Source organism: Euphorbia lathyris, chromosome 8, assembly GCF_963576675.1.
Source record: "Euphorbia lathyris chromosome 8, ddEupLath1.1, whole genome shotgun sequence".
Classification (NCBI taxonomy): Eukaryota; Viridiplantae; Streptophyta; class Magnoliopsida; order Malpighiales; family Euphorbiaceae; genus Euphorbia; species Euphorbia lathyris.
Window position 1 is genome coordinate 29,898,783 of NC_088917.1, and position 13,113 is coordinate 29,911,895.

A 13,113-nucleotide genomic window follows, 5' to 3' on the forward strand; every position below is an offset into this window, starting at 1 on the left:
TGATCTGCCACGGCGTGGGGATCCTACTCGCTTATTTTTATGCTTTTTACGAATGGGCTCCTTAAATCCGCCAAGAGACGAATTTGTCCGCGGGCGCCTAGGTACATTTGGTCCATCAAGATTAAACCTTGGAATCTCCGATCCGCCAGGAGGGACCATATCATTCCTTCGACTTCCCTCGCCAGGAAATAACTCCCTGATAACCTGTCGTCCGTCACTCCAATGAGGAGGCAGAGTCATGAACGCCCGGAGGCGGTTCCCGATTTCAAGCCCATACCGTGCTTCGATATCCTGAGCACACATATCGATGAAAGAAGCAGTGGGCATATTTCCATCGATATTTGTTGTAGGAGCAGTTGTGTTAGTGCGACCAAAACTGGATGGTGTAATTATTGGTGATTCAATCCCAGAGGAGGGATTCTGTCCTCCATCGGTCATGATGTTTCAGTGTGAACGAAAAACCCTTTATTTGATCAAGGATTCCACCTTCACCGCACCAATTGATAACAAGAATACCATGTATCATGCTCGTATGGGTTTGAAGCAATGTGAGTATGTGACATTCTATGACAGTCAGAGTGCTATGGACTTGAGCAAGAATACCATGTATCATGCTCGTACTAAGCACATTGATATTAGATATCATTGGTTGCAGAATGTGATTGAAGAGAAAGAATTGTTGTTAAAGAAAGTCCACACAGATAAAAATGCAGCAGACATGTTAACCAAGGTGGTTCCCGGAAGCAAGCTTGAGCTTTGTAATAAGCTTTCCGGGATGAGATTCAAACGTTGAAGAATTTGATTTTTTCTTCTCTCCGTGATGGGCTGGAGGGGGAGATTGTTATGGGTCCTGCCCATATTTAAGGTCCATTTAATATTAATTTTGGCTTCTTTGAGAAGCTAGGTTAATATGTATTTAAGTGAATTAATTATCATTTATTGAGATAAGTGAAGGAAGAAGAAAAGACACACCAAAAGGAGATTTTCGGATTTGGCCTTTTCTCTCATTAGGTCAGTTCACGTTTTTGTCGATTTCCGAAGATTGAACCGTCGGATCGTCACGATTTTTGGACATGAGCTTCTAGACATATTGTTCGTTGTTCTCACCATTGGGATTGCTGTTCGGAGGTCGGGAAGGTCTGTTCGGAGTTGGGGCAGATTGTAGACTGATTTCTTCTCTTTCTTGGTATTTGTCTACTTCTTCAAATCTCTTATTGTTTCATGATTGTTGGTGGGTTATAAACCTTTTGTAAGACTTTATTGGATTTGTTTTGCCCTCAATTTTATCATAATAAGAGAAGTAGGGTGGACTCCTCAAAGGTCCCGTGGTTTTTACTCTTCACACCGAAGAGGTTTTCCACGTATAAATCTTGTGTTGTTGATTGTGGTTTTGGATTTCCATTCTTGTGGTTATAGTTGCTATTTTGATTTGGACTTGGGTTGTGCTTTGGTTGATTGTTTCTTAAATTGATCCTTGTGGTGTTGTTATTGGTATTCCGCATATTTGATTGTTGTTATTGGTAACCCATCTTTTGGGTCCTTCAACTTTGCATAATATTGGTGAAGATGATAAGGATGTTACTACTTGTGATGATTTTAAATGTAATGTTTGTCCTTGTTAAATAGAAATGATTTTCTTTTCTTATTAATACATCTGTTGAGGGCGAGCCTTGGCGCAACGGCAGGGGAAGGCTTGCCCCCAGTACACCCTTATGGTGGGACCCCTCCCCGGACCCTCGCTCAGCGGGGACGCGTAGTGCGACCGGGCCGCCCTTTTTTTTTTGTATTAATACATCTGTTAAGAGCAATCCTGAGGTTAAATACAAAGCAATGGCTACAACATCACGGAATTTTCCTAAATGTTTGATATTTATGTCGTTGTTAAGAATTAATTAAATTTTATATTTATTATATTTAAATTTGGGGATAAGGTATCAAACTAGGTTTATGGTTTTTGGAAAAGTATTAATTTATGCTTCACGTACAAAATAACACCAATATAGACTTAACGTTTTGAAAAAGGTATCAATTTAGGCCTCGAAAACGGATTGGACACATCATTCCTATTACTCCGTTAACTTCTGATTTTTCCATCCACGTACAATTTACAGAACTTAATTAACGGAGTAATATTAATAACGTGTCTCTTTCCATTATCGTGGCCTAAATTGGAGCCCTTTTTTAAATGCTAAGTCTATATTGGTGCTATTTTATACGTGGAACCTAAATTAGGAAAATTTTAGAGTACTCCCGGAATAATATTCCCTACCAATCAATTCATGCCACATATATACACTTTTTCCACTACACCAATCATCTTTCATGTAGTGGTAGACAAAACGATTTTCATTAGTCGGGTGTATTACTCCCGGAGTAGTGTAAAATTTCTCCCTAGATTGATACTTCATCAAAAACCATAAATCTATTTTAATACCTTATCCCTTTAATTTGTAATAAAATAAACGAAATCTAAGTCTAGAGCTTTTAAAATACTGGAGCGGCTTTTGCAGATATTTATTTGCAAGTTTTTAAATCATATTTATTTTTTACTTTTATTTTTATTTGTTTATTTTGCCTTAACAAATACCCACATTTTAAGGATATGATATACCTATATATTACAAATTAAGACAAATTGTTATGGAAATAATTAGGTGAATTGTTCAGAGACATTTACAAAATTCATTTATATGGTAGGATGATCTATACAAATTAAGCATTAAATTTACATTTCAAATATTGCAAATTTAATTTTTTCTTTTTTGGTTACATTCAATGTTGCAGTCTTGATAATTATCGGTTATATATACTGTAGGTGAGTGATTTTGATTCACCAATCTAGCAAAAATGTTTCTTTCAATCATCTTCCTCATCCTATCTTCTTCTGCCTCATCTTTTGCAGCCGTTCAGGACTTCTGCGTGGCGGACACATCAGCAGAAGGCCCCGGAGGGTACAATTGCAAGAAACCTGAATCTGTAACAGTCAAAGATTTTGTATTCTCATCAGGACTAGCCACTCCTGCAAACATTACAAGCCTCACCAAATCATCTTTTACGCCTGCAAGTATCGCACAATTCCCCGGATTGAACGGCCTGGGAGTTTCGATGGCTCGTATTGACATGGAAGTTGACGGCTTTTTCCCAATCCATTCGCACCCTGGAGCTACAGAAGTTCTACTTGTAGTTTCAGGGACGGTAAATGCGGGTTTCATATCTTCTGATAACGGTGTTTATTCTACAAATCTTACCGGGGGTGACGTGTTTATATTTCCGCAAGGGTTATTACATTTTGCGGTAAATTCGGGGGACAGTGGAGTTGTTGGATATGTTAGTTTTAGTAGTGAAAGGCCAGGGCTTCAGGTTTTGGATTTCAGTCTTTTCGGAAATGGATTGCCTACTGATATATTGGGGCAAGTCACTTTCCTTGATGCTGCTCAGATTAAGAAGCTTAAGTCTGTTTTTGGAGGAACTAATTAAGCCCTACATTTTTAAGCATGTTTTGAATGCTTCATGATAAATTAGCTTGTTTCTTGCATTTTTGAAATGTTTCAAAAAATTTCAGCTTTTCATTTAGCATTAAGTGTATGGAAATAATTTATGATGCAAAGGATGGGGATTTGGACTGAATGGTAATAAATCTAGTATAATGGAAAATTAACCATCCACTTGTCATCGAAAATCTTCATTCAACCTGCGTATGAAACTTTATCTTTTTTTAGGATGAAAGCAAAAAAAATCAATTAAACACTCATGAAAATTTGGATCATGGATAGAAGCATGCGACATTTTAGTAGGTGGCCACTTCAAGAGCAACATTTAATAGGCATTTAGATGAACTGGGCTGGGTTTGGGATTTGATTTTTGAGCTCAAACCCAGTTTAGTCCAAGCCCGCCTAAATTAACAGTGGGTTAGGCCCCAGACGGGCATTTTTAGATAAAAGCCCGTTGGGTCCGATCCGAGCCCGGTCCATGAACAGGAGCAACCCGAACTGAGGACGGGTTATAATATAAAAGTATCAAGTTGACCCATTCCTTTCTTGGTGTTGATTATTCCTTTTTTTTACAAATCATATTGACTAATCCAGAATCCAACTAGATAGATGGTTGTAGTTAAACCAACCAAATAAGTAGCTTAACTAGAAAAAGACTTGGCATGAAATTGTTTTGTTAGTTAACTGAGAAATGTAGTACAAGCTCATGTGTGAAACAGAGTACAAAAAATAATTTTTCCATCAAATAATTTTGATAGCAGATGGTGTGAAATGGTGAATGTAACAGGAACATCAATATAGTACCACATTTATAATGAATTAAGATGAAAGTTGTGAGTCAACTTCTCAATCTTCATTGTTGGTGCTATGACCTGTACATAGTGTCTTACACTTATCTTATGATATTTTCTAGAAAAACTAATCAGATTAGTTGACCTTAATTATGTTTTTCTGTATTGAAACAAAAATAGGTTGTTAAAAAATTAATCAGATTAGTGGACCTTAGTTTTTTTTTTTTTTTTTTTATCTTAATGGAGTGGACGAAACCCCGGAGTACAACAAAGAACAAGTTAAGTGATACTAGTCATCCTACGAAGACAAGTACTATAAATATCAGAAAATAAGATATCCAGGATGCCTGCAGGGGGCACCTCACACTCGTGAAGACCCAGGGGTAAACTTCCTGCGTAATTCGCCATCCAATCACCAATACGGTTACCTTCGCGGAGAACATGAATCTACCTAACCTCTTCCCAATCCTGTCTTAACAATCTTTGACACTCATCAATCAGCCAAAAGAACCTATGTCTATGATCCTTACCATTCTTCACCAAATCCACAACCACAAGCGAGTCCATTTCGAATACAACTCTACCGAAATGTCTATCCCAAGCAAACTTCAACCCGAAGTACAGACCCCATAGCTCCGCAAGCACAGCACTGCAAATACCTAAGTTAACAGTGAACCCTCCTACCCAAACTCCATTGTCATTCCGAGCAACGCCCCCTGCAGCCGCCGGACCCGGGGCTCCCTTACAAGCGCCATCACTATTCACCTTGATCCAGCCCTTCGACGGGGGATTCCAACCAACCATGACAGTCCTTCTACTTCTATTTCTCATGCGCTGCTCATCTAAAAAGGACTTCTGACATTCCCCAGCTTTACCATATACAAATTCCAGCATATTTCGACAAACAGCAGTATCCGGATCGAACACCGTCGAGCATCTCCACCGCCATAGCCACCAGATGGTGTGGAAAAATACGATACTCCAGCCTATGCCACGCCAATTCCCCTTTTTACTGAGACCAGCTAACAGCCAAGAAATAAGATCAGCGCGTCAAAACTCAATCCAATCCGCAGCAGGTATCAGGATCCGCCAAAGCCCCACAGCCTCATTGTAGTCCCTCAAAACGTGCAATAATGACTCCGACGAACCGTACGCTAAGCACACACCAGACTCGCTCAGATGTCTCGCCATCCGAACCGCATTAACCAAAACAGCTTCATACATCAGTAACCAAATAAAGTATTTCAATCACTCCGAGATTTGCAAATTCCAAATCATCTTCCAATTCTTAGTTTGCATCAAATCCCTCCCCTGGACTTGGGTTAAACTAAACGCAGATTTGACACTAAACATACCTGAACTAGTGAGCCGCCACCTCCAGAAATCTTGCTGCTCGTCGCCAGGAAAAATTACCATTGATGCCAGATGAAGCAAAGTAGAGCTCGGAATTCGACCATGAAGCATCTCCCAATCCTAGCCCCCTTCCCTCCTCCAATAGGAAGCAATAGATCTACCTCTAACAGTCTCAGAAATCACTGAAATACAATTTTCCTCAAGAGTGCTATCCCCCACCCATCTATCAGTCCAGAATTTCGTTGAAGTACCATTCCCGAAGAGCCTTTCAAGCCTATGATTCAATAAAACTGAACCCTGCACAATGCTCTTCCAAACATGACTAGAATTTTGCTTAGCACGAATCTCCTTGAGATCAGACATACCTCTCATATACCTGTTCCTCAAAACTTGAACCCTAAGGGTCGAATCTTCAGTGATTAACCTCCAACCAAGCTTCGCCACCATAGCCAAATTAAACTCCCACGTGGGGCGAATTCCTAGGCCACCCCAACATCTTGGCCGACACACAATGTCCCATCGGACAAGGTGAATTTTACGCCAGCTACCCACACTACCCCACAAAAATTGACGATTCAAATGATCCAAAAGGCGACACACATTTATTGGCATAATCGTCGTATGCATAATGTAAGAAGGAATAGAGGAGGCAACAGAGCGAATTAGGGTGGTTCTACCAGCAAGGGATAGACAATGACTCTTCCACCCATTCAGCCTGTTCTGCACTCTGTCCACTACATGCTGAAAGTCACTGCGATCCACAGGTTTATGGAAGAGAAAAACTCCCAGATACTTACCTAGGTTCGTAGTCGGTGCCACTTGCAACACCGTGCAAATCCTAGAAGCAACCCACTCCGAAACATTAGAGGAGAATGAGACCCTCGATTTGGAGAAGCTAACACACTGCCCTGAAGCAATACAAAAAATGTCCAGGACGCCTTTCATCGTGATGGCCTGATCTACCGACGCCTGCGACATCAGCACGATATCATCAGCAAACATCAAATGAGAGAGCTTAGGACCTCTTCTAGACACCTGTATCGGCTTCCAGCTCCCATTCCCAATGGCATCACCAATAAGATGGCTCAGCCGCTCAATACAAAGCACAAACAAATAAAGGGACAGAGGATCCCCTTGACAAAGACCACGGTTCGGGCTGAACTCCTGAGACTCTTCTCCATTCCACAGAACTGACATACGCGGAGTGGAAACACAAGTCATAATCAAGTCCACCCAATGAGGAGCAATATTAAGAAGCACCAGCGTATCACGGAGGAAATCCCAATTAATGCGGTCATAAGCTTTCTCCAGATCAAGCTTAAGTATTATGACTCCCGTTCTACCTGATCTTCATTTAAGGGAATGCACAACCTCTTGCATAAGAATAACATTATCAAAAATCTGCCTGCCCGAAACAAACTACTTTGACACGGGCCAATGAGATATTGGAGGTGTTCTTTTAATCTCAGAACTAAGCATTTAGTGATGACCTTATATAGCACGTTACACAAGCTAATGGGCCAGAATTGGGTCAGGTTAACATGATTGGCCACTTTAGGAATAAGGGTAATCAGGGTTGTGTTCAAACCCTCCTCCAAAACTCCCGAATTGAGCGCCTTCAGAGTACAAGTGCAAGCATCGGGCCCAAGGATTCCGAGAACTTCTGGTAGATGGACCTTAGTTATGTTTTCCTTTACTTTGCACTGAAAAAATTAAGGGGAAGGACAAAAATAATGTATATGCCTGCCTGCCTATTTACAAAATATAATTAGCTTGTGGTATATAAGTTAACAAATAAAGACAGAAAACAAATTCACTTTAAAAAAAACTATCTACAATATCAATTAAGGTTGATTTGAGTTGTTAAGAGTTTTAAGACGTTTAAGTTAGATTTTGAATTCAAGTCCTAACGTACGCAGAAAACTTTAATTGGAAAAAGATTCATCTAAAAGAGTGTTTGACTAGCCTCGAACCGAGAAATCAGATAACTATAAAACATTTATCTACAATTATATCAATTCACAATTTTAAATTATGTTAAACTAATAAAATCATTATTGTTAATACACATTAAGAGTTAGAATTTATAAATTATGGGTCTAGAATATATTGTTTAGGGTTTAAGATTCATGAATTGAAGTTTAGAATTTTTAAATTAGAGTATAAATTTATATTTTATTTGTTATATATAAAAACCAGTGACATATTAAAAGTTAAGTTTGATGATATGATTTAATTTAAATTTTATTGTAAAAAGCCTGCCCCGCAGCTAAACAATATTTTTTTGAATTAACAAGGTTGATTTATGATCCTCAATACAAATTAAGGGCATATTTGTATTTGAAAAAATATATACAAATGGAAAAAACTCTCCACCCAAATCGAATTTCAAACTTAGAAAGTTGCTTCTGAATCCGTAATATTACAGTCTTTCTAAATGTTTGTGGCGTTGTTGTATGTCCAATGAGAATATTAATTGGTATACATGATAACAGTATGAGTGTTCAAAATTGGTTGGGTTATAACCCACCAAATTTCAACTCATCTAATCCATGAAAAATAGTGTTAAGTGGATTACAATAGGGTAGATGGATTGAATGGGTCATAAATTTTATCTTTGATGGTTTATCATAACCCGTTTAACCCACTCAATCTGTATAATTCTCTATATTCTCACTTTGTTTTTTATTTATCTCATTTAATTTTTTTTTAAATATGGTTATTCATAATTTGATATTTTTTAAACTAAAAAAATGAAAATTGAGAAAACAATAAAAAAAAATCTAAAACGGAAAAAAGCATACTTGAATCGCACATGACACCCGAAGCTATGGTGAATCGGGCGAGTCCATCGATTCTGCCGATTCATGTACTCCATTAAAAAGGGCTAATTACTAATCTAGTCCATTTGAAGAGGTCCATTAACATATTTGACCCATTTTGCTTCCATCTCACCAAATTAGACAGTTTAATCCACTTTGGACAATAATATCCTTATTTCAATTGACATTCTTTCTTAGTCTTAAGAGAGAAAAGACAGTGGTTTATAGAGAAAGAAAGAAGAGATTATATTTGTAGAGAGAGAAAAAACGGTGGTTTATAGAGAAGAGATTATGTTTCATTCAACCTTTGAAGAATTAGTGTATGCGAAAGAGGATTAGGATGGAAAGCTTAAAAAATGACAAAGAAAAAAAAATCTAACAATTGAACTGCTGGGATGTCGCATTTGTGACAAATTCGTCACAAATGCGATAACAGTTGTCGCATCTGCGATAAAAGTTATCGCATTTGTGACGAAATGCGACAATATAGTTGCCGCATTTGTGATAAAAATGCGACAACAGTTGTCGCATTTGTGATGAAATGCGATAAATTTCGTCACAAATGCGACAACAATGGAGGAAAATGGAGAAAAATGGAGGAAATTGAAATGATATCGTTACAGATGAAGAAAGAGGCAAGACCAGCGAGAAAATTAGACGTATAAGCTAAAAACATACAATTTCTACGGGAAAGCTTCATTTGTTTTGTGTCTCCTTTCCAAAATTTAGAATACTTCAATAATCTAAAAAATCGCTAACGATTGGTATCAGAAATTGAAGAAGATGAACCGAAGAAGAAGTTGAAACGAAGAAGAAGAAGGAGCAGAAGCAGAAGTCGAATAGAACTAGGGGTATATTTGTCCAAAAGGGATGAAAGTGTCTAATTTGGTGAAATGGAAGTAAAGTGGGTCAAATATGTTAATAGATCCGTTCAGTTGGACTAGATTTATAATTTGCCCTTAAAAATGTGTTTAAAATTTTAAATGGATAAAAAAACAACGTTAGCTTAATTAAAGAGAGTTAAAAAAAACTAGGAGACTCTATCTATTATGTTGCAACTAAAGACTATATATTTTATTAATTCCAATTCCTATCTTTTTTTATGTGTTTCTTTCTCTACTTGAGACCTTTAACCGTTCAAGTCAACTTTAATTTGATTATATGTAACAAACTTAGTTATTAAAACTTTAACAAGTTTTTTTGTAGTTATGTTTGTAATGCACTATATATCATAGACATAATTAAAGTTTAGAAGGTTCGATGTAACATTTAAATAACAGTCAAATCAGGATGTTCAAATTTTCAATAATGTAAAGAGTAAAATTGATATTGTTTAGAATCGTTAGAGAGAAATATGTATTATTTCGTATATTAGAATCGAATCTATACTTTTCTGTAAACATTGGGGTCAAATTTAATCTTTATCCCTATATTTTATTACTATTTTTTTTATTATTTGAGATTTGTGGTTTGATAAAAGTAAAAAGAAAAAAAATATATTTTAAACCACATAATACTAATGTAACTTTTTTAGTATTTAATCTATATAAAAATAAGCATTTAACCTACATAAAGAAAACAAAATAAGTTTTAACCCACTATAACCCATCCAATCCGTATAACCTAATCCACCCAATCCATTTAAAAAAATTATTCCAACCCATATAACTCACCGTAACCCATCCAATCAATGAAGTAGTTTCCTTACATGGATTAGGTAAAATCTAATTATAACCCACCCAACCCAAGTTTGAACACCCCTAGATAACATTACTTGGTATAAAATGGAAAATGTGGAAAATAATGATATATGGAAGACAGATTTATATATATTACTATGAACTCAAATTTCTAAAATAGTTGCATATTGATGTCGGCAAAACTCCAATCTAAGCTTGATAGATCAATTTTAATATTTGAAATGGCATTAGCAAAGAGTTAGAAGAGGGGTTGTGATTCAGTGTTCCTGCTTCCATGCTTCAGTCAATAGAGATACTGAGATTTAGTAACTTTTATTAAAATAAGTGATGGAAAAGTCGTGTGTACCTTGTGACATCAAGGTATCTATTTATAGGAGGTGGGAGGGATGATCTACATTTTAATAGGTCTTTGCGTGATAGAGTTTTAGTGGCCTTTATATGTCAGGTGCCTTTTCTGCTTGTTTCCTTCTGTAAGTTACGGTGCAATATGGGGAACATGAGCGTATCTTTGAGCTCTAGCCTTTTTATTGGGACACGTGTATCGACAGTTATGCAGTGTATCTTGTTATTTTCTGATATGATATCACATATTATTTTAGGTAATTAAAGATGAATGTTATATGGATTTCCAGGATTGGAAGAATTGACACGTAGAAATGACATGGATTCTCGAGACTAAGAGAGACGACATAGTTTGGGGTTAGGGATAACTTTGAAAATCTATTTGGATGCGAGTTATATCTATTGGTATATGGTATGTTTTTTTAAAGACAAATTTAGTTTCTTGGTCAATTGTATTCGTCAAATTAATAGTATTATTTAAAAATATTTTTTTTTTTGTTAAAGGAATATACTTTAAATCTTTATTTATTAACTTTGTTTTTTTAAAAGAACATAACTTTATTAGAAAAAAGTAGAAGCATCCCTAATCAGGTTGCTTTCAATTAGTACATGACTAGCAAAATGAATGAAAGAATTAGTATAAAAACGTGCATTTCGCGCCATAACATGAGCTGCATTATTCACTAACCTTGAAACAAAAACCACTGAATTACAAAGATGGTGACTAAGAAGAGATCGTATATCCTCAACAATACTACCATACTCCGTGAGATCTCGATGTTTTGACAAAATATTATTAATCATAATTTGCGAATCAGACTCGAAAATAATATTTTGGTAACCCATGGTTATAACCCACTCCATACTTACCTTGATTGCTAATGCTTTCGCCATCTTGACTGTAACAGAGCCATTAGTATGCATAGTAAACCTAACAATAAAGCTTCCATTACAATCTTTCAGAACTGCTCCTACTCCGAAAGCCCCCTCATCAGCAAACATTGGTGCATTCATATTAAACTTTAACCTTCCAACCGGGGGTCTGCTCCACCGTACATCTCGCCTCATTCCCAGAACCTCATCTCGCGGCCTTTCAACCTCCGTCATCCTCCAAACAGCTCCTACGCCTGTCACATCAGAGCCACGGTTTGCTGCATTAGAAGTTCCTACATTTTTTTGCACATACATCAGCATCAGAGCCATGATCTACTGCATCAGACATGCCATTCCTTCTCCATGTTATGACCCAATTATTCCCAAGTTATGCTGCAGTTATTCCTACTGCTCCAGGTACATCCGAGACTATGTTTGGCCAATCTTCTGCAGTTGCAAAAGTTTTTTTGTCGTTTCTGCATTTGCATAATGTTATTTCACCTGCAGAATTTGTTGTTGTTGTTTCTGCAATTACCACAGCACCAGAATTAACAGCATCCACCCTACGGCTGCCACTGCTACCAAACGCACCACCCGTGTTGCCATCTGGCCGACCCACATTAGACTCCCATCTGCTCCGCTCTCGACTGGTCGAAATCTCATTTGGATTGAATTTTGCGGTTCCTTCTTGTACACCCATTATATAATTAATTGCACTTCCGCTTTTATTACCATTAGTCCCAACTGGTCCCTTTCCTCCAGCCTTCTTACTCACATGTGCTACAACCCAATCCTCAATAAACCTCATTGCTGATTCCATAACTTCCTCTAGAGGCTTACTATGTTGATGCCATAAGACGTCATTCCTTGATTGCCAAATTTCCCAAAGAACTATTATACTTCTTCGAACCATACTATCATCTGAACTTGCACACATGTTTAGCACCCAATCTTCAACTCTTTCCCAATCTTCCCCAAGAGGTTCAAGCCCAGCAGCATTCCAACACTGTCTTGCATACCTATAGCCAGAAAATAAATGCCACCTATATTCGATATCATTATGACATAATAAACATGTTATCGGTATGACTACATAACCATCCGCTAGCCTAGTCTGGAGTGGTAAAACTCCAGAAATAAGCTTCCAAACAAAGAAATTAAGTTTTGGCGGTAGCAGTTGGTTCTATAGCTTTTTCCAACCTGCCTCTTCCACTCTTCTTTCTCGTTCCATTAATAGCAAACGATACCTCGACTTCGACGAATACACTCCATCAGTTGTATAGTGCCAAATAAGTCGATCAAACCTATTAGACAGTGGGATCACCATACTATATATCAACTCCACTATTTTCTTAGTAAACATTTGATTCAATTTTCACGGTCCCATAACTTGGTTCCCGGCACAAAGAGCTCCTTCACTCGCGTGTCTCGACTTCCAGCGTTACCAACTGACCCAACTCAAAATTGATCTGCACCCTAAATCCACGGATCTTGCCTGACTGAAACTTGATCCCCTGTACTGATACACCACCGTAAACCTCCTTCTAACAAATCAATTAAACTCCACACACTCCAAATAAAATTGGGATTAGTGCCCAATTTTAAGGTTAAGAAAGTCCCCTTGGCATAATATTTTACTTTGAACATTCAACTAACCATTGTGTGAGGGTTATCAATTAATTTCCACCATTGTTTCCCCAGCAATGCAATATTGAACTCATGCAAATCCCAAAAGCCCAAC

The 13,113-nt window shown here is 37.4% G+C and overlaps 1 protein-coding gene across 1 annotated transcript; it reads left to right on the forward strand.

Moving 5' to 3' along the window:
- Positions 1 to 2,837: 2,837 nt before the first annotated feature.
- On the forward strand, positions 2,838 to 3,477 carry LOC136204238 (auxin-binding protein ABP20-like). Its single transcript, XM_065995460.1, has one exon. The coding sequence runs from the start codon at positions 2,848 to 2,850 to the stop codon at positions 3,475 to 3,477; it is 630 nt and encodes a 209-aa protein (XP_065851532.1). The 5' UTR covers positions 2,838 to 2,847.
- Positions 3,478 to 13,113: the final 9,636 nt, after the last annotated feature.

Excerpts from the sequence above, each read along its gene's own strand:
- LOC136204238 (XM_065995460.1), top strand. The coding sequence starts at position 2,848 with ATGTTTCTTTCAATCATCTTCCTCATCCTATCTTCTTCTGCCTCATCT.